Genomic DNA, 21,835 nt, shown 5'->3' with positions numbered 1-21,835 from the left:
ATGTAGCCACGCAACAATAATTTCAGCATGCATTCACTGTATACACCGGGATGTGATGGAGGAACAAATATTGTATTGCAGTCTTTGCGAGACCTTGTTTGTACGTCACGTCTGCCAAATAGTTACAGACAACAACAAAAAATGAAAATCCCCACCAGCCTGCTTCTCCAAATCCACTCGTACTTTTGGGGAAGACATTATAATCGGCTACCAAAGTAATTGAGCATAGAACATTTTCAATTAACAAAAAATATAATACTACAAAACGTGCTAATATACTTAGCCTAAGTGAAAAACAAAATGCTGTTCTTTTTCTATTTAACAAAATGCATATTTGCAATAAAACATTCCCCTTTTCAAAGCTACACTATGTGTAGGTGTCTCCAATGCATGCAATTTGAAGTTAAATTGCAGTTAAATGCAATCCTTTTTTTAATGTTGTATTAAGAAGACAAAACTAAGGCCAAATGGCCTTTACTATTTAAGTTTGTATTCATAGTTTTACATGTTATACATGTTTTACAGTAAGTTGACTTGTATTGACAACTTGACAACTATACTGTTATATAATTGTTGGCACTGGCACTTATAAACACTAAATGGGTAAAAATTGCAGTAAATAGGCTTAGTTTTGGAGCCAAATGTTGGAGTTGGAATAAATACCTCTCTTTTTTTGAGAAATAAAAGCCAAATGCTTGATCATTTTACAGCCACATCATTTTCGTTATGCATTATTTGTTTTGGTTGTTTAAAAACACACAAATTTTTTTATCCGATTACTCGGTTAATCGATCGATTAAGTGCTAGATTAATCGATTACAAAAAGAATCGATAGCTGCAGCCCTACGGCACACCCCTATTTCTTACTATCAACTTCATAATGACAGTATTTTTTGTGCTATACACAAAAAATAGCAAAATTCAGCAGATTTGGATGCCATTAGGGCTTTTCGATTATGGCAAAAATCACAATCGCAGTCGTTTTGGGCAATGTTAAGATCATGATTTCTGAACACAATTGCTTATTGACAAATATAATGTAAGGTTTGGCCAAAATGACCATGTCATTTTGTTTTTCTGATAGTGATATACATCATAACATAGTTCAGGGTTTTTCCTGGTTCAGAAATGGTTGTGAACAAGCCCAGTGCTGACAATAAATCCAAGATCAATGCAAAGAAGCAGTTTGTAATAAATCTCATTCTATTTATTTCAGGACAGATCATAAAATAATTGTGCAGTGTCTGTGCTATTCTTCCCAAGAAGTTATGACTGATAAACAAACTAAAACTAAAGTAGCGACGGTCTCATAACCTCCTCACTCAAGCGCTGGTCAGTGTGGGAGTCTGTGGTTGTTCTTGTTGTTGTTCCGTCTCTTTAGTTTTGTCTACTATGGTGAGACTGTGGTGCCACCTTGTGGAACAGCTGATTTGTGCAAAACAAATGTAAAGGGATAAAACTAAACTAAAATCACCCCATGATTTACTCTCCCTCAAGCCATGACTTTCTTCTTTCAGACAAACACACAATCAGAGTTGTATAAAAAAATGTCCTGGCTCTTCCAAACTTTATAATGGGAGTGAATTGAGGATGAGATTTTGAAGCCCAAAACACACACACACACACACACACACACACACACACACACACACACACACACACACACACACACACACACACTCTCACTCACACACACATGCCTGGTTCGCTGTCATTGTGACCCAACCCCTAAACCTACCCATCACACACACACACACACACACACACTCTAACCCGATCCCTAAACCTACCCATTACACACACACACACACACACACACACACACACACACACACACACACACACACTCTAACCCGATCCCTAAACCTACCCATCTCACACACACACAGACACTAACCCGATCCCTAAACCTATCCATCACACACGCGCACACACACACACACACACACACACACACACACACACACACACACACACACACACACACACACACACACACACACACACACACTCACACTCACACACACACACACTAACCTGACCCCTAAACCTACCCATCACACACACACACACACACACACTAACCCGACCCCTAAACTTACCCATCTCACACACACTCTCACACACACATGTCTGGTTCGCTATCTTTGTGAGGACTCTCCAGAGACGTAATGGTTTTTATACTGTCCAAACTGTAATTCTGTCTCCTTACACTAACCCAACCCCTAAACCTACCCATCACACACACACACACACACACACACACACACACACACACACACACACACACACACACACACACACACACAGGTGATTGTGATTGCTGATGCTCTCTCTCTCTCCTGCAGGGCGACCCCAGCTCTCTGATCGATGAGGACGCCGTGTGCTGCATCTGCAACGACGGCGAGTGTCAGAACAGTAATGTGATCCTGTTCTGTGACATGTGTAACCTGGCGGTGCACCAGGAGTGTTACGGCGTGCCCTACATCCCCGAGGGCCAGTGGCTGTGCCGGCGCTGCCTGCAGTCGCCCTCGCGAGCCGTCGACTGCGCGCTCTGCCCTAACAAGGGTGGCGCCTTCAAGCAGACCGACGACGCGCGCTGGGCTCATGTGGTGTGTGCGCTCTGGATCCCGGAGGTGAGACGCTCTCTCTCTCACACACACACACACACACACACACACACACACACACACACACACACACACACACACACACACACACACACACACACTTCAGGCAGACCGATGATGCGTGGTGGGCTCATGTGGTGTGTGCGCTCTGGATTCCAGAGGTGAGACACTCACTCACTCACTCACTCACTCACTCACTCACTCACTCACTCACTCACTCACTCACTCACTCACTCACTCACTCACTCACTCACTCACTCACACACACACACTTCAAGCAGACTGACGACGCGCGGTGGGCTCATGTGGTGTGTGTGCTCTGGATCCCTGAGGTGAGCGTTTCAGTGCTCAAATCGGTCACAATATCGGTATCGGCCGATATATGTAAATTTTTATTGAGATCGTTATCCGCCTGAGGTGAGCCTTTCACTGCTTATATCGCCAACAATATCGGTATCGGCCCCATAAACTATATGTGACCCTGGACCACAAAACCAGTCACAAGGGTAAATAAAAAAATTTGATTTATACATTATCTGAAAGCTGAATAAATATTTGGCCGAGATACAATTATTAGAAAATCTATTGCCTTTCAGTGCATATATCGGCCACAATATCGGTATCTGCTAATATATGTTCATTTTTAATGTTATCGTTATCGGCCCGATAAAAAAAATATTCCGCTATATTAAAGCCGATAAATAATGTATTGTTTCCTCCAGCTGAGACACTTCAGATGTGCACTGTTCAACATGATGATTTTTAATTGCTTAAAAATGATTGGAATCACTTCAAAAAAGGAAAATACAGTTATGTGCAACATGTGCAGCGCAAGTCTGTCATATCGGTTACATAACATTATCATGAGAGCATCATTATTGTGTGCTTGACATGGATTTAATGGTGAGATTTCTGTTTTTGTAATCAGGCAAATTATATAGAAATATGGATTTAGTTTTATCGGCCAATATATCGGTTATCGGCTTTCAAATACAAAGAATTATCGGTATTGGGAAAAAAATTTATATCATTGCATGTTTAGTTTCAGTGATTGCACTTGTGTTTTGCATCGTGACACATTCAGGCATTTTTTTCCCTTACACAATTTCCCGCTTTCCTTCCAGGTGTGTTTTGCTAATACGGTGTTCCTGGAGCCCATCGACAGCATCGAGCACATCCCTCCGGCACGCTGGAAGCTAACATGCTACATATGCAAACAGCGCGGCTCCGGCGCCTGCATCCAGTGCCACAAAGCGAACTGCTACACCGCCTTCCACGTGACCTGCGCCCAACAGGCCGGCCTCTACATGAAGATGGAGCCCGTGCGCGAGACCGGCGCCAACGGCACGTCCTTTAGCGTGCGCAAAACGGCATACTGTGACATTCACACGCCACCCGGATCGGCCCGGCCGCTGGCAGGTGTGGGCGGGGCCAGCACAGGTGCGGGCGGGGCCAGCGCAGGCTCCTCCCCCAGCGAGGGCGAGGCCGAGGAAGAGGAGGATGAGGCGGGCGGAGAGGAAGATGGGAAGGGCTGGAGTTCGGAGCGGGCGAAGAGAGCTAAAGCTAAATCACGACTGAAGATGAAGAGGGCCAGAAAGATCCTGGCGGAGAGGAGAGCGGCCGCACCGGTGGTGTCAGTGCCGTGTATTCCTCCACACAAGTACAGGATATTTGCTTTTTTTAAACAAATTATTTATTCATAAATCATTTATGAGTTGTCAACCGATATAACGGAATTTGGAATTGTGTAATCGTTAGTATCGACTGTTACGTTTTTCTGTTTGGCCGATAAGTGTCAATAGCGGACTTTTATTTTGATGGTGTTTCGTGTTCTTTAGGAAATATTATGAATTGCGCATTTATACGAAGTTATTCAAGAGCGGAGGTCGACCGATATTGGATTTTACCGATAACCACACTGGCCGATAACTGATTAATTAACTGATAGTTTTTTTAATTAATACTGAATTAAAACAAACATAAGACATAAAATAGTGCTGAACTTTATTACAAATATTGAAAAATGGTACTGAACCATAAAAATTTACAAAAGTACGCAAGATATTTGCTTTTATCAAATAATTATTTATTAAAAAATTGTTGTTGTCGACCGATATAACGGAATTTGGAATTGTGTGATCGTCGGCATTGACTGTTACGTTTTTCTGTTTGGCCGATAAGTGTCAATAGCGGACTTTTATTTTGACAGCATGTCGGGCTCTTATTATATCGGGAAATATTATTGTCAAATGAAATGCGCAAAGTGAACATATTCAAGAGTGGAGGGGATTTTATCGATAACTGGGCTTAGTCGATAATAAATGATGAATTAACCGATATCTTTTAAAATTAATACTTAAAGGGATACTCCACTTTAAAATGAAAATTCTGTCATCATATACTCACCCTCATGTTGTTTCAAACCTGTATGAATTTCTTTCTTCTGCTGAACAGAAAGGAAGATATCTAGAAGAATGTCAGTAACCAGACCGTTTCTGGTACCATTGACTTCCATAGTATATTTTTTTTCCTACTATGGAAGTCAATGGTACCAGAAACTGTCTGGTTACTGACATTCTTCTAAATATCTTCCTTTCTGTTCAGCAGAAGAAAGAAATTCATACAGGTTTGAAACAACATGAGGGTGAGTATATGATGACAGAATTTTCATTTTAAAGTGGAGTATCCCTTTAATGAAAAAAAACATGACACAAAAGTATTTTGAAACACAAAAATGTAAAAAGGGTACCGAACCATAAAAAAAGTACTGTACTTTTTAAATATAAAAAATATGAATATATTAAAATTAGTGCCAGGAGACGATTAATCGCATCCAAAATAAAAGAAATGTGTGTACTGTGTATATACATGCATGTATATATTTAAGAATTTTTTTTTATTTATATATAAAATATTTATATATATAATATAAATTGTATATATGTGTGTATATATATATGCAAATATTTCTTAAATATATACATGCATGTGTATTTATTTATACAAAATAATTATACACAGTACACACACATATATTATGTAAACACAAACTTTTATTTTGGATGCGATTAATCGTTGCCCCGCCCTAATTAATATTAGTTCAGTGCAACTAATATTGAGATACAACTTTAAAATGTAAAAATTAGTAAATGTTGAAATTAATAATGAACAATACTTTTAATCACCTTAGTTAATGTTACAAAAGGACTCTAATTGTAAATATCTACATAAAGGCCAGAGCATTTAAATTACCGATTACCAATTACCGACACGGAAAAACTATCGGTATGGATTTTCGGCAATTAATCGGCACTGATTGCTGGAACGATCGGTTATCAGTGGCGATTAATCTGCAAAAATACATACCGATAGTTTTCCGTGTTTCATCCCTAGCTGGAGTGGCTGAGAAGTACGAGAGCGCCCTCTAGAGGCCAAATAAAGCCATCACTGACGCCTCGTGGAATTTGTTTTGACACAGCCGATCTATCGGTCGACCTCTGCTCGAGAGCACTGGTGTGGAGTTGAGTGTGTGGTGTCTTCTGGTTTAGATTGAGTAAGATCACCAGTAACCTGACGGTGCAGAGGAAGAGTCAGTTCATGCAGAGACTGCACAGCTACTGGACGCTGAAGAGACAGAGTCGTAACGGCGTTCCTCTCCTGCGACGTCTGCAGACACACCTGCAGTCCCAGCGCAACGCCGAGCCGCTCACCCCCACGGTCAGTCCATGCAGCCTCCACACCGCCTCACAAACACTCAAACAGCTCACCCCCACGGTCAGTGCATGCAGCCTCCACGCCGCCTCACAAACACTCAAACAGCTCACCCCCACGGTCAGTGCATGCAGCCTCCACGCCGCCTCACAAACACTCAAACAGCTCACCCCCACGGTCAGTCCATGCAGCCTCCACACCGCCTCACAAACACTCAAACAGCTCACCCCCACGGTCAGTGCATGCAGCCTCCACGCCGCCTCACAAACACTCAAACAGCTCACCCCCACGGTCAGTGCATGCAGCCTCCACGCCGCCTCACAATCACTCAAACAGCTCAATTGTACACAAAAAAAAAGTAACTTGATAAAGTAAAAAAAAGTAACTTTAAAAGAAAAAAAAGTGACTTGTATCAAGGCTTGAAATGGCTGGTAACTTGAATTTCATACAGTATGCAAACTTTTAAAAAGCACAGAGGCTTTGTGGTTTACCAGGGTAACCACCAGGGTTTAAAATGAACAACCGGCACATTAGGGGTGGAACGGTACATGTATTCGTATTGAACCGAAACGGTATGGGCGTCATGGTTCGGTGCATACATTTATAGAGAGAGAGAGAGAGAGAGGGGCGCGATCGAAAAGTTGCAAAGTGTTTACTTATATTTGTGTGTGTGTGTGTGAGGCGCGGGCGCGATCGAACAGTGGAAACATAAAAACATACTCCGTCATTTTGTATATACAGGAAATCATTCAAACTGCGAAGTGTTTAAGTCACTGTTAATTAAAATTTTAAGGAAAACAAATATATTGATCTGAAATTAAGCAATTTTTTTTTACATTTATTCAGGTACAATTACCAAACACATCTCAAGGTCTTTTTATTAATTTAATTAATAAACTAATTATATAAAACTATTGTCAGTGCACTACAAATAAACTGGTTCTATGCCTTTACTTTATTAATAAAACTTATTTAAAAAATACAAGGCTTAAGACATTTATTTTCTTTTGGTGGTCCAGCCTGAGACATGCACAAGCCTTCTGCATTTCTGTTTTGCTTTTCTCTCCTTTATACCGAACTCGTACCGAACCGTGATGTCTGAACCGAACCGTGACTTCTGTGTACCGTTCCACCCCTACGGCACATGCGAGTAAAAATCAACTGTGGCCGGAAACGCTGTCAAATCACGAGCCAATTTGGCGTGTTAATAATTATGTTTACTCACTTTTCTGGGGAAGTCCGTGCAGATTTAGCACAAATACTTGTGAGTCATCACGATATATTAAATGCAGTGTATTGTGCAGACTCTGCTCATATCTGGCTCACTTGAACACACTCATCACTACACAACAAATAACGGCGCGCTTGTTCATTTGCATTGAAGCAAAAGTGAAGATTAAACAGCATTTGGTGAACAGAAAAGACATTGTTATTTTCCAACATCCTAAATTTTGTTTATGTTCTTTGTACTGAATTGATCCGTCCACCTAAAACACATTTTGGGTGATGAAGATGAAAGAGGAAGGAGATGCTGGATGACAGGATTTAGTTTGAAAAATAAATAAATGTATGAAATCCAAATTTTATATGTATCACTACCGGTCAAAAGTTTTAGATCTGTAAGATTTTTTTATGTTTTTAAAAGAAGTCTCTTCTGCTCACCAAGGCTGCATTTATATGAAATCTAAAGCTTTTGTAACATTAAACACGACCGTTCAAAAGTTTGGGGTCAGTAAGAATTTTAATTTTATTTTTGGGGGAAATAAATAAAATAAATCAATACTTTTATTCATCAAGGATGAGTTAAACTGATCAAAAGTTACAGTAAAGACATTTATAATGTTAGAAAAGATTCTATTTTAAATAAATGCTGTTCTTTTGAGCTTTCTATTCATCAAAGAATTTTGGGAAAAAATGTACACAACTGTTTTACACATTGATAATAATAATGAATGTTTTTTGTGCATAAAAGCATCATATTAGAATGATTTGTGAAGGATCATGTGACACTGAAGACTGGAGTAATGATGATAAAAATTCAGCTTTGATCACAGGAATAAATTACACTTTAAAATATATTAAAATAGAAAACGGTTATTTTAAATTGTCATAATATTTCACAATAACACTGTTTTTTTTATTGTTTTTTTTTTAATCAAATAAATGCAGCCTTGGTGAGCAGAAGAGACTTTTTTTTTTTTTTAACAAAAAATCTTACCAATCTAAATAGTGTGTGTGTATATATATATATAATAAGCTGTGAAGTAGTTAATCTGGTTCATTTCTCTTTTTTGACTAGTAGTAGTTCTGAATGGCTGGTAACTTGAAAATTTAGTAGCCGAATTGGCCGATGAGTAAAAGTTCATTTCAAACCCTGGTGACCGGCATATTTCTGCTGTTCATTCAGCCGGTGGATCGAAAACAAGCTCGTGTGAAACTGAAATGTGAGGTTTATCATTAGGCAAAACTTTTCAATTTTTTTCAAAACCTGTGTCATTTGAACTGTAAAGTTGTTTAAATCATCATATTATGGTTTGGATGTTGCCATAGACGTTGCTCCACCCAAATGCTGTGAGATTTTATTTGTGCAGGTTAAGAAGCTTAGATACCCTGACATGACCATGCTGGTCCGTTGTGGAGAAGCACAAGGATGACATTGCGTGTGTGTGTGTGTGTGTGTGTGTGTGTTCTCCCAGAGGGACGGCGAGGAGAAGCACTCGGTCCTGAAGGAGCAGCTGAAGGCGTGGCAGAGACTCCGGCACGACCTGGAGCGAGCGCGGCTGCTGGTGGAGCTCATCCGCAAGAGAGAGAAGCTCAAGAGAGAGACTGTGAGCCTCAACCCTCTCCTCTGATACAGCACCGTCAGGAACAGAGCAAGAGTAGGGTTTAATCGTAGACTGGTATGATAGGGGCGCAGTGTCCGTGACGTCACCCATAGGTTTCAGAAGAGCCTTTTTGAAGCCCAAAGTAATAACAGAAAATGCGAGGCGGATTAGCTGAGGTGACGTGACGCTGACAGCAGACGAACGCTAGTTGTGACATCAGCAGCAATCCACCTGTCACTCAAGAGGCCACGCCCTTAATTATGCAGAACTTTAAGGCTTAATATAATTTAAACGGATGAGTTATAAAAAAAAATTCACCCCCCTCAGTCGTCATGAAGGACAAAATTAACTTTATAGACCAAAGCCACTTTTTGCACCAGGCTGTAAACGTGTTTTTCTGCTGTAAAGTTGGGCGTTTTAACACTAGCCTGTCTCTAGTGGCCCGTCGATGAACTGCAGTTTAAGTCACTAGTGCTGGATTCAAGAGAGAGACAGGACGGTTCCCGCTTGGGTTTGATCTGTAAACCAGACACTGCTCTGATCAACCTTAAGCACTTCAGTTCTCTGCAGAAGTCAGCATGAAATCAAAATTGACCATTAAAGTTAAAAGACATTTGTTGCAACCGTTCTTGTGTGGAACACCCAGTTTTTTCATTATCCAATCAATTCCCAGTGGATGAAATGAAGGCCTGCCCTGCATTTAAACAACTTCAGGAAGAAGAACAAATGTGGCTGTGGGGAATTGATTGGATGACTGGATGATTGTGGTTTGCTATTGGCTGATCTCATGTGAGTGACAGGTTGCTCCGCCCACATCATCAGAGAAGAGAAGAGGAAGTTATTCTGATTCAAGATTATTAAAACAATAATGATGTGCACCGCTAAATCATTTAAAATAAACATTGCAGGATTATTTCAATATAGTTGAGATACTATTATTGTTTTATAAATATTTTGAATTTTGAAGTTTTTATTGTTATAATTTCTGGATCCTTTTTAATTTTAAAGTTTTGTATGTTTTTGACTTTTTTTTTTATTAGTGTTTATATAGTTTTTATTCATTTTTATTTCAGTTTTAGTTGTAGTTATTATTAGGGTTTTCGTTAACTATAGCCGCTTTCCGACCGGAGGAACCTTTTCACAGTTCCTAGAACTATTGGCTAAAGTACCCGGATGTTCCTGCGGTGCGAACACGCCGACTAGGAACGATTTTAGTTCTAGGAACTCCATTTGGAGGAACTAATTTAGCTCCTACTTCAGAGTAGGGTCTAAACCAGTGCTATAAGTACTACTCGTGACGTTAGTGTACGCTGATGACCGAACGCACGCAAAACACCAGCACCCGCCATTTTTAAAACAGCTATATGTAAACACACAGATTATAGCCTATATATTTACTCCAGAAACTAGATACAAACATGGAAAACAGTGATAGATTGGTCTCTAAACCTTTATGCTGAAGAGAAAATCCAACGCAACAGAGGGGACCAAGTCAAACATGATAATATATTTCTGCCCAGCTAGCAACCCTGGACACAGACCACATGGCATAGGCTAATAACTTATTTTCATATACTGTCTACTTTCTATGTATAACAGTTCTATCTAATAACATATTAAACAGTACTGTTAGACAGATCGCTAACTAATGAACACAGAATGCGAGCATTGTTTGCTCTGGCATTCTCAGCGCCATCAAAATAAAGGTCCGCCACGCTGTCAAAATAAGTCGCAACAACAAACGTCACTCCCTTACCCCTCCTACCAGTTCCTATGGCCACTTGGCCAGTGCGAAAGCAAACAGCAAAACCGAGTTTGGGGGAGAGTAGTTCTTAGAAGTGGACAGTTCCTATAACTAAGTTCCTATAACTAAGTTCCTGTAACTACTTGGTCAGAAAGCGGCTTATGATAACCTTGACTTCAATTAGAATGGTCAATTTTGATTTCATGGTAACTTTAAAGGTGCTCTAATACCCCTTTTCCACCAAAAAAGAACTGGTTCGGAACTGGTGCTGGTTCAAAGTTGGTTCAACTTGCGAAGCTTCTCAGAACCTGTTTGTTTTTCCACTGACTAGAGAGCCCAGCGAACGACGTCGTTACGTCACTGTGTACGTTTGCCATACATCTTAGCTTTCCCAACTTCAAGCATAACAATTACGATGGCAGACTGCATCGTCTTTCTGCAAATGTTTCTCCCGGCTTTGCGATCCTATATTGGGGTCAGAAGAAGACGACGTTTAGAACACATTTGTGCTGCTCGTCTGGATCACTATAGACAGAGGTTACGTTCGAGAAGAAGTTCGACAATAACCCCGCCCCCAGCCCCCGACATAAGCATGACGTGGTAAAAGAACAGTTCTAGTCCAGCAAAGAGTTGGTGCCGCTTTGGAACCAATTTTCCTGGCCGAGAACCGGTTCTTTGGCTGTCGAAACACAAAGAACTGGTACGTGAGTGGGCACCGGCTCCGAGCACCTTTAAAGTTAGTCATTGACCAGTGAGGGACAACGTTGATGATTTACTTAAACTTGAAGTGCCTGCTACTATGTTTAGCCTCAGACCAGTATGAAGTGTGTTTAGCCTCAGACCAGTATGATGTGTGTTTAGCCTCAGACCAGTATGAAGTGTGTAATGTTGTGTGTTCAGCTCAAGGTGCAGGAGTTGGCGTTAGAGATGCAGTTGACTCCGTTCCTGGTGTTGTTGCGCAGCACTCTAGAACAACTGCAGGAGAGAGACTCCAGTAACTTCTTCACTGAGCCTGTGCCTTTGAGTGAGGTAAACACACACACACACACACACACACACACACACACACACACACACACACACACACACACACTCACTCTAGAACAACTGCAGGAGAGAGACTCCAGTAACTTCTTCACTGAGCCTGTGCCTTTGAGTGAGGTAAACACACACACACACACACACACACACACACATTCTTGTACATCTATCTTTATGAGGACATTCATTGACACAATGCAATCTCTAGCCGCTTACCCTAACCTTACCCATCACAACTAAGTGCCTAACCCGACCTCTGACCCTAAACCGACCCTTAACCTCATTATAACCTTATCCCTAAAACCAAGTGTTGACCCTCAAACAGGCCTTTAAAGGCTCTCAGAGAGAGAGGACCGGCCAACATGTCCTCACTTTACGCTCCGTGTCCTCACTCCACTGGTCTAAAACTCAAACTGGTCCTCACAAAGATAATTGTACAAGTACACACACACACACACCACACGCTCCCTCACCCTCGTCAGAAACACCAGCGATTTCAAAGCGTGTGTTTGAGACTGTCTTTGGTTCACTGCAGTTTTAAGGAGAAAATACTCAGCAATGCTGTCGACTTATGAATTTACACATGCTTTGTCTTAAAGCACATTTTGCAACTCTGATTGTATTCGTCTGAAAGAAGAAAGTCATATACACCTAGGATGAGTTGAGGGAGAGTAAATCATGGGCTAATTTTCATTTAAAAGTGAACTATCCCTTTAAGCGTAACCTAATGTGAAGCCGTTTTTGCACTGATAGCAGAATTAGCATCCATTATATAGTTCCCTGAATGCTTTAAACACAACCTCTTCTCTCTGTGTGTGTGTGTGTGTGTGTGTGTGTGTGTGTTCTCCAGGTCCCAGATTACCTGGACCACATCGAGCGTCCGATGGATTTCCAGACCATGTGGAAGTGTGTAGAGTCGCACCGCTATCTCAGCTTTGAAGCTTTCGAGTCGGACTTTCTGTTGATCGTCAACAACTGTTTGAAGTATAACGCCAAAGACACGGTCTTCTACCGCGCCGCACTGCGACTGCGAGAGGCCGGCGGGTCCGTCTTACGGCAAGCACGCAGACATGCGGAGAGAATCGGCCTGGACTACGAGACGGGCCTTCATCTCCCTCGAGAACCGAGCCCGGACTCACCACATGAGCGGGAGAGAGATCGAGAGAGAGAACGAGAGCGAGAGAGAGAGCGAGAGAGATCAGCGTCACTCATTGATGACGGTGAGTTGGCTTCCTCTCTTCTACATTTCATTAATTTCGTGTTTCTTCCCTGAATACCACTGTAAGACACACCTGAAGAACTTAAAACCATGTTTATTTCATTTTAGTGCTGGGCAACGATTAATCGCATCCAAAATAAAAGTTTGTGTTTACTTAATATACGTGTGTGTATAATTATTTTGTATATACACACACATGCATGTGTATATATTTATATCTCTCTTCACACTGGATATATCATACACAAATGCATACATATCAGCATCGGCCGATATCGGTTCATTTTTAAAGTTATCGATATCAGTTATCATTAAAGCTGAAGGAAAATGTATTATTTCCTCCAGCTGAGACAAATTGCATGAATTTCAAGCAATTCATGATGGTTTTGAATTGCTTTAAATATGGTTGGAAACTACGGTGACCGGGAGGGGACATGTTCGGTTCACTTATTTTTGTCGTGGCCACAACATATTAACTCGTGGGAACGTCATATTAAGTCGTGGCCACGAGATCATTTTGTTGAGGTAACGAAATCATTATGTCGTGGCCACGCGATGCAAAGTCGTGGCCTCGATCATATGTTGAGGGAACGATATATTTTTCACGTGGCCACAACTTCATATTTTGAGAGAACGACATCTATTTGTCGTGGCCACGAGTTGAGGGAGCCACAGCGGCCAGTACTGTAACCGTACCGTAGCATAGACTGGGCAACAGCAGAGATGGAGAGATGACAGAAGAAATAACATTTTTCTTTAAATTAGGAATGTCATATAAAGATATAGTGCGGTCTTTGGCATTAAGACATGGGTACGTTGTAAGTGAAAGACACATGAAGCGCATTCTTATACTTTTTTGTCGCACGCATATTTAGGGACCGTCTCACAATTACATGCGACATTGGCATAAACGTTTCTAACTTCAATAGCATTTGAAGACAATGACTTACAGTCATAAAACCAACTGTACATTGTTCACCCAGGTCTCATGTATGATGCACACCTTTTAGATTTTTTAGATTTATGACAATAAACTGCTAAATCATATGCAAATATTGCTATGTATTTCACCACTGCCACATACCTGACACCTAGATGAACAATGTACAGTTGGTTTTATGACTGTAAGTCATTGTCTTCAAATGCTATTGAGCTTTAAATATGGTCATATTCTGTATATGATCCCATACAGTAGTGAAATACCAATATTTGCGTATGATTTAGCAGTTTATTGTCATAAATATCAAAAATATTAAAGGTGTGCAATGTGCATCATACCTGACACCTAGATGAACAATATACAGTTGATTTTATGACTGTAAGTCATTGTCTTCAAATGATATTGAGCTTTAAATATTGTCATATTTTGTGCATGATCCCATACAGTAGTGAAATAGGCCTACATAGCAATATTTGCATATGATTTAGCAGTTTATTGTCATAAATATCAAAAATCTAAAAGGTGTGCATCATACATGAGACCTGGGTGAACAATGTACAGTTGGTTTTATGACTGTAAGTCATTGTCTTCAAATGCTATTGAAGTTAGAAACGTTTATGCCAATGTCGCATGTAATTTTGAGACGGTCCCTAAATATGCGTGCGACAAAAAAGTATAAGAATGCGCTTCATGTGTCTTTCACTTACAACGTACCCATGTCTTAAAGGGATAGTTCACTTTGAAATTAATTTTTGGTATGTTTTAGCTTACCTCAAGGGCATCCAAGATGTAGGTGTCTTTTTTTCTGCAGTAGTTTCAATTTTGATATTTTTAGGTCAAACCGTTCTTGTCTGTCAGTCATATAATGCAGGTCGATGGTCACTTGTCTCAAAGAGCATGCACAGAGTCCAAATTAAAACAATTCCCCGTCGTCCAAATTAAACAATTCCCCATCGTAAGTACACATTGATGGCCTAAGACACGAAACAAGCTTTTTGTGTGAGAAAACGAACAGTATTTATATAGTTTTTACCTCTTGTACGCAGCCATGTCGAAGTGATCTGATCTGACGTGTACGCAGACTGGTGCATAGATATATACACTAGATGTCGCATTGGCTACGGTTTCGTTCCAATGAACTGCAGTAGCCAAGGCGACTTCTATTGTATATATCTATACCCGCCCGCACCCTCAGATCATTTGGACGTGGCTGTGTACAAGAGGTAAAAACGATATAAATACTGTTCGTTTTCTCACACAAACCGCTCGTTTCGTGTCTTAGGCCATCAATGTGGACTTACGATGGGGAATTGTTTAATTTGGACGACATTATATGACTGACAGACAAGAACAGTTTGACCTAAAAATATCAAAATTGAAACTACTGCGGAAAAAAAGACACCCTCATCTTGGATGCCCTTGAGGTAAGCTAAAACATACCAAAAATTAATTTCAAAGTGAACTATCCCTTTAATGCCAAAGACCGCACTATATCTTTATATGACATTCCTAATTTAAAGAAAAATGTTATTTCTTCTGTCATCTCTCCATCTCTGCTGTTGCCCAGTCTATGGTACGGTTACAGTATTGGCCGCTGTGGCTCCCTCAACTCGTGGCCACGACAAATAGATGTCGTTCTCTCAAAATATGAAGTCGTGGCCACGAGAAAAATATATCGTTCCCTCAACATATGATCTCGAGGCCACGACTTGATATGACGTTCCCACGAGATATTATGACGTTCCCACGACTTAATATCACGTTCCCACGAGTTAATATGTTGTGGCCACGACAAAAATAAGTGAACCGAACATGTCCCCTCCCGGTCACCGTAGGAATCACTTCAAAAAAGGAAAATACAGTTCAGTGCAACATGTGCAACACAAGTCTGTCATATCGGCTACATAACATTATCATGAGAACATCATTATTGTGTGCTTGAGACGTGGATTTTACTGGTGAGACTTGTTTTTTTGTAATCACGCTCTCAAAAATTATATACAAATTTTGATTTAGATTTATTGTTCAATATATCGGTTATCGGCCGAAATGTTCATATCAGTGCATCCTTAATCAATTTGCATTATTTTAATGGTAAAATGTGATTGAAATTTAAAACTGCACAATTATCGTGGTCATTTCAAATAATTGTGTTTAGATCAAATATCCATGATCAGACAATCAAACAATAATCACGACAGGCCTAGTATATAATATAATGTAGATGATATAAAATTAATGAAGAGCTTGATGGTTGCGCTTCCTTTTTTTAAAGTTTCAGGTCTTGTTTTATACCTTTTCACATGTAAAGTGAATGTCCTGTTCACTCACTCACACACACACACACACGCACTCACACTCACACTCACTCACTCACACACTCACTCACACACTCACACTCATTCTCTCTCTCTCACAGATATACTCACTCACTCACACTCACTCCCACACTCGCACTCATTCTCTCTCTCACAGATATACTCACTCACTCACTCACTCACTCACTCACTCACTCACTCACTCACTCACTCACTCACTCACTCACTCACTCACTCACTCACTCACTCACTCACTCACTCTCACTCACACACACACTCACTCTCACTCACTCACTCACTCACTCCCACACTCGCACTCATTCTCTCTCTCACAGATATACTCACTCACACACACTCTCACTCACTCACTCACACTCACACTCATTCTCTCTCTCACAGATATACTCACTCACTCACTCACTCACTCACACACACTCGCACTCATTCTCTCTCTCACATATATACTCACTCACACACTCACTCACTCACTCACTCACTCACACTCATTCTCTCTCTCACAGATTCACTCACTCACTCACTCACTCACTCACTCACTCACTCACTCACTCACTCACTCACACACACTCTCTCACTCACACACACACACTCACTCTCACACACACACTCTCACATTCTCACTCACTCACACACTCTCACTCACACTCACTCACTCACTCACACACACACACACACACACACACACACACACACACACTCTCTCACTCACTCACACACTCTCACACACACACACACTCACACTCTCACTCATTCTCTCACTCACTCACTCACTCACACACACTCTCTCACACACACACTCTCACTCATTCTCTCACTCACATTCTCACTCACTCACACTCACTCTCTCACACTCACTCTCTCACTCACTCTCACACACACACACTCACACTCTCACTCATTCTCTCACTCACTCACTCACTCACACACACTCTCTCACACTCACACTCTCACTCATTCTCTCACTCACTCTCACACACACACACTCTCACATTCTCACTCTCTCACACTCACTCTCTCACACTCACTCACTCACTCACTCTCACTCACTCACTCACTCTCACTCACTCACTCACTCACTCACTCACTCACTCACTCACTCACTCACTCACTCACTCACTCACTCTCTCTCTCACACACACACACACACACACACACACACACACACACACACACACACACACACAGTGTATATATCATGTAAAGGTAATGTCCTGTTCTCTCACACACACACACACACACACACAGGCAGTGTCTATATCATGTAAAGGTAATGTCCTGTTCTCTCTCACTCACACACACACACACACACACACACACACACACACACACACACACACACACACACACACAGAGACCATGTATATATCATGTAAAGGTAATGTCCTGTTCTCTCTCACTCACACACACACACACACACACACACACACACACACACACACACACACACACACAAACACAGAGACCATGTATATATCATGTAAAGGTAATGACCTGTTCTCTCACACACACACACACACACACACACACACACACACACACACACACACACACACACAGGCAGTGTCTATATCATGTGAAGGTAATGTCCCGTCCGCACACAGATTTCCTGCTGGAGGGTCGTGGGCGTCTGCCTCTGGAGGAGCAGCTGCAGATCCTGCAGGACCGTTATGATGAGGTGATGTCGGGGAAGCACAGCATCGGCCAGTCTCGGCGAGCCAAAGCCCTGAAGAAGGAGATGACGGTCCTGAAGCGCAAGCTGGCGCACCAGCGCGAGGGCATCTGTGGGCACGAGTCGGGTCTGTCTCTGGAGCGCGGGTCGGTCCTCACACATCACTCCTCAGGAGGAGCCCGGCACGATGAAGGAGAGAGCAGCCACGACATCAGCGGGAAAGGTCAGAAAACACCTCAGATAACCAGGGTTACCAGCTTTACTGGATAACACTTACACCTGTCCTTAATAGGGGTGGGGGGAAAATCGATTCTTAGGTGCATCGCGATGCGGACGATTCTGAATCGAATCACGATTGTCAAATATCGATTTCTAAATGTAAATTGATAATGTAATGTTGACGGAGCGCTAAAGGCGCCTGGACAGTGTGTTGCGTGCAGCTGTGCACATAACAGAGACGCATGATGGAGGAGCGAGAAATCCGACCGGCACTCTCTGCATTCAAATCTAGCGTAACTTTGGCTTCTATGAAGTTGAAGGGAAAAGGACCTGGACAAGAGCCACACTTCAAGAGAGGACACTGACAACACGCTGACAGACAGGACAGAGCAGGTTACGGCTGATGTGAAACAGTCTCAACTTTCACATTTGGTCGCTTTTTTTAAAGAAATTTAAACAATAAATAGAGTTTTGTGGCCGTTTAATGTGTCTGACAGATCTCTGTAGAGCCTCAGTTAAAGCTGCTCGTGAACCCATCATCTCGTCCTTCTAGTTTACATTTACATTTATGCATTTGACATGCGACTTACATTTCAAGGTACACATTTACATTCTTATCAGTTCCTGGGAATTGAACCCATGACCTTGGCGTTGCAAGCGCCAACGCTCTACTGTTTGAGCTACAGGAAAGCTTGTTAATTATGTTAATTTATAGCATTAAATAAACATAAATGAACATCAGAAGGAATGTTGACAAAAATGGGGGATGGCGGATTATGATTGGTCAGATCGCCTGTCAATCAAACTCCTTGCGAAGGGTCAATTGACTAAATGTTATTTAATGTAAAATGAATTTACTTTAATATAATTACAATACCTTATCCACTCCCTGGTGAGAACATATTTACATTAAAATGTCATAATGTTAATTTAAATGGTGATGTTTTCGAGGTTATAACGCAGTATTATAGTGGATAATATCAATTCTCGCTGAAGAGAACTTGCTAATTTTATAGTCATTCGCAATTTTGATGAAAAAAAAAGTCAAACCTTGAAACGCCACAACAAAAATGTAACGAGTCCTTTTCAAGTAAAAGAATTGAAAGGAGTAAAAAGTACAGTTTTTGTTTTGTTTTTTCTGTTTTTTTCCAGAAATGTAAGTAAAAGTCTTTTGGACTTGAGTAAAGTCTAAATCCCCCAAAATAATACTTGTGTATTAGCCTGGAAATCCAGACCTAAATCTAAAAGATTAATGGTCTGGCGTCGACTAACTGCTAACTGCTAGATTAGACTCTTGCCGTATCCGGTCGGCAAAACAGCAAAAACGTCCTTCTTGCAAAGGAACGATTCGAGCGGCGTCTTCTGTTCCTGTTTTAGATAAAAGCCAAGTCTAACTCGTTCATTGTAGCGGCCAAAGCCGTTTCAAACAACTGGTGTTCCTCCATAGCCATCTTGCAGTGTTTACTAATGACTTCGACATCACAGCGCTGTCGTCATCTCGCCTCTGGCCCGCCTATATCAGATAACCCGATGTGATTGGTGCAGCTCAGATCGAGGGGCATATTTAATGAGCATCATTACTGGACACCAGAGTAACTCGCTGAGCAAATTCAACTTGTGCTCTCGCCAGAACTCTGGGTTACCAGGGTACTTGTGTATAGTAACCTAGTGAAATTACTCGAGTATTTTACACCCCTGGTAAAGGTCCTTGCACACTCGTCTCATCTGAAATTTTTGCACGTAAAAAAACCAAAAACTACCTCACGTTGTCAATAACGTTTACACACTGCCTCCGAAACTTTCTGCCGTCATAAAAAAATCGTATCATGTTCGGTTTTCTGCATTTTCCGCATCTGTAGAAGCCTTTTGAGACGTGTTTTGACAGTTCAAAGCCACCGAATTATGAATACGAAAAAACGTGCACGAAAATTTCGGACTCAGTGTGCAAGGAGCTCTACACTGTTTACTGTCACATTGTTTCACGTTTGTAATCAGTCAGGTTAAATTACTCTGTGATTGTTCTTTTTAAATGGACACTTGCTCACCCTCAAAAAGTGACAATTTGAACATGCTATAAAAAAATATCTGTGGGTTATTTTGAGCTAAAACTAAGACTTTTTTTTACATCTTGTGTAAAGGGTATTATAGGACCCCTTTAAATTATGTGATTGTTCTTTTTAAATGGACAAATGTCCCGTCTTCTCCTTGTCTCTGTAGATCTGAGCACGTCGTCTTCAGCTCTGGCTCCTGAGGTCGGCCGGCGCACCTCTGTCCTCTTCTCCAAGAAGAACCCTAAAGCCTCCGGACCTCCCAAGCGCCCGGGCCGACCCCCGAAGAACCGCGAGCTCCTGCACGGGCCGGTGTTGAGCTCCAATGCCATCGGCCCCCCGCAGCTTCCCTCGCTCCACCAGTCCCGCAAGAGACCCCACAGTCCTCAGTCCAGCTCCAGCTCGGAGACCGACAGCGAACACGACCACCTCATACTGGGTAGTAAGTGATGCACACGCTCTACAGGAGCTCCTGACTCACAGGGAACATCATAAATGATTGAAGCGTTGTCAGCTTACAAATGATTCGGATGTTTACCAAACCATACTCTACTCAACATTTTATACACCGCAACCACAAATAATGGATAACAAAATGTCCAAATTCAATTAGAGTCGTTGTGCATTCTGTGTTTGCTTTCTCTGTTAGGATAAGGTTAAGCAATATCACCTGAGTAAGTGTGCTATTCTTCCCGAATATCAGCACAATGTGAAACTGATTTTATAGAACAGTTCAATAAACGATAAGCTAATATTGTTGTTACATTTTAGGCACAATATTCCGTTTTTCACCAAAAAATATAGTTCCAAACTAAACCGCAACAGCACATCTCTAAGTCACACACAGCAGTGTTTGGCTCCCCAATGAATCTCAGATCTCAGATTAGCTGAAGTTCATTTACTGACGATCACAATTCAGCAGAATTCATCATTTGTTTTTCTTCTGCCGGTCTTCATTGAATCTGTGGTTTTAACTGTGGTTTCTATCATTGCTGATTATTCATATTCACAGACTGACTATGAAGAAACTCCCACACTTCTCTGTGAGTCAGATGTTTTCTGTAAAGAGCTTTGAATGCTGGGAAATCCCCACCACCGGAAAAGACAAGGATCAGAAAACCTGAAAAATCACACACAAAAAAATCACTATTTACTCGATTTCTTTTTCCGTGGAACAGCAAGAAACGTTGATCTTCACGCGGCTCTTTTTCATAAGGCAGTTACTGTGTGTGACATTCATACAACCAAAGTGTTTAACCCTATCATTCATATGCATCACTAAATCTCAGTATCCCCACATTACAATTTATTAACTTAAATTAATGAAATAAATAATAATAAATTATACTATTACTGTTTGTCCAACTTTATCAGCATTTAAACAGTTAACTCAAGTTAAGCGATATATACTATAGCAAATCTGAACCGCTTGATTGATTGTATCGTCACAAAA

At 41.2% G+C, this 21,835-nt stretch overlaps 1 protein-coding gene across 2 annotated transcripts in view; it reads left to right on the top strand.

Annotated features, from left to right (window-relative positions):
- brpf1 (bromodomain and PHD finger containing, 1) overlaps positions 1 to 21,835 on the top strand; it is a 46,769-nt gene that overhangs the window by 11,840 nt on the left and 13,094 nt on the right. The window contains exons 4-11 of one of the 2 annotated variants that reach the window (XM_082187376.1): positions 2,349 to 2,636; positions 3,755 to 4,290; positions 6,179 to 6,347; positions 9,038 to 9,169; positions 11,811 to 11,939; positions 12,802 to 13,171; positions 18,048 to 18,338; positions 20,552 to 20,821. In XM_082187376.1, the coding sequence (XP_082043502.1) occupies positions 2,349 to 2,636; positions 3,755 to 4,290; positions 6,179 to 6,347; positions 9,038 to 9,169; positions 11,811 to 11,939; positions 12,802 to 13,171; positions 18,048 to 18,338; positions 20,552 to 20,821 (2,185 nt within the window). Of the gene's footprint in view, positions 1 to 2,348; positions 2,637 to 3,754; positions 4,291 to 6,178; positions 6,348 to 9,037; positions 9,170 to 11,810; positions 11,940 to 12,801; positions 13,172 to 18,047; positions 18,339 to 20,551; positions 20,825 to 21,835 lie in introns of both variants that reach the window. The other variant, XM_082187375.1, reaches the window with a different exon arrangement.

This window comes from Leuciscus leuciscus (genome assembly GCF_965113295.1).
Source record: "Leuciscus leuciscus genome assembly, chromosome: 13".
Classification (NCBI taxonomy): domain Eukaryota; kingdom Metazoa; phylum Chordata; class Actinopteri; order Cypriniformes; family Leuciscidae; genus Leuciscus; species Leuciscus leuciscus.
The sequence above is the reverse complement of the archived record's forward strand: the minus strand, read 5'-3'. Positions and strand labels throughout refer to the sequence as shown.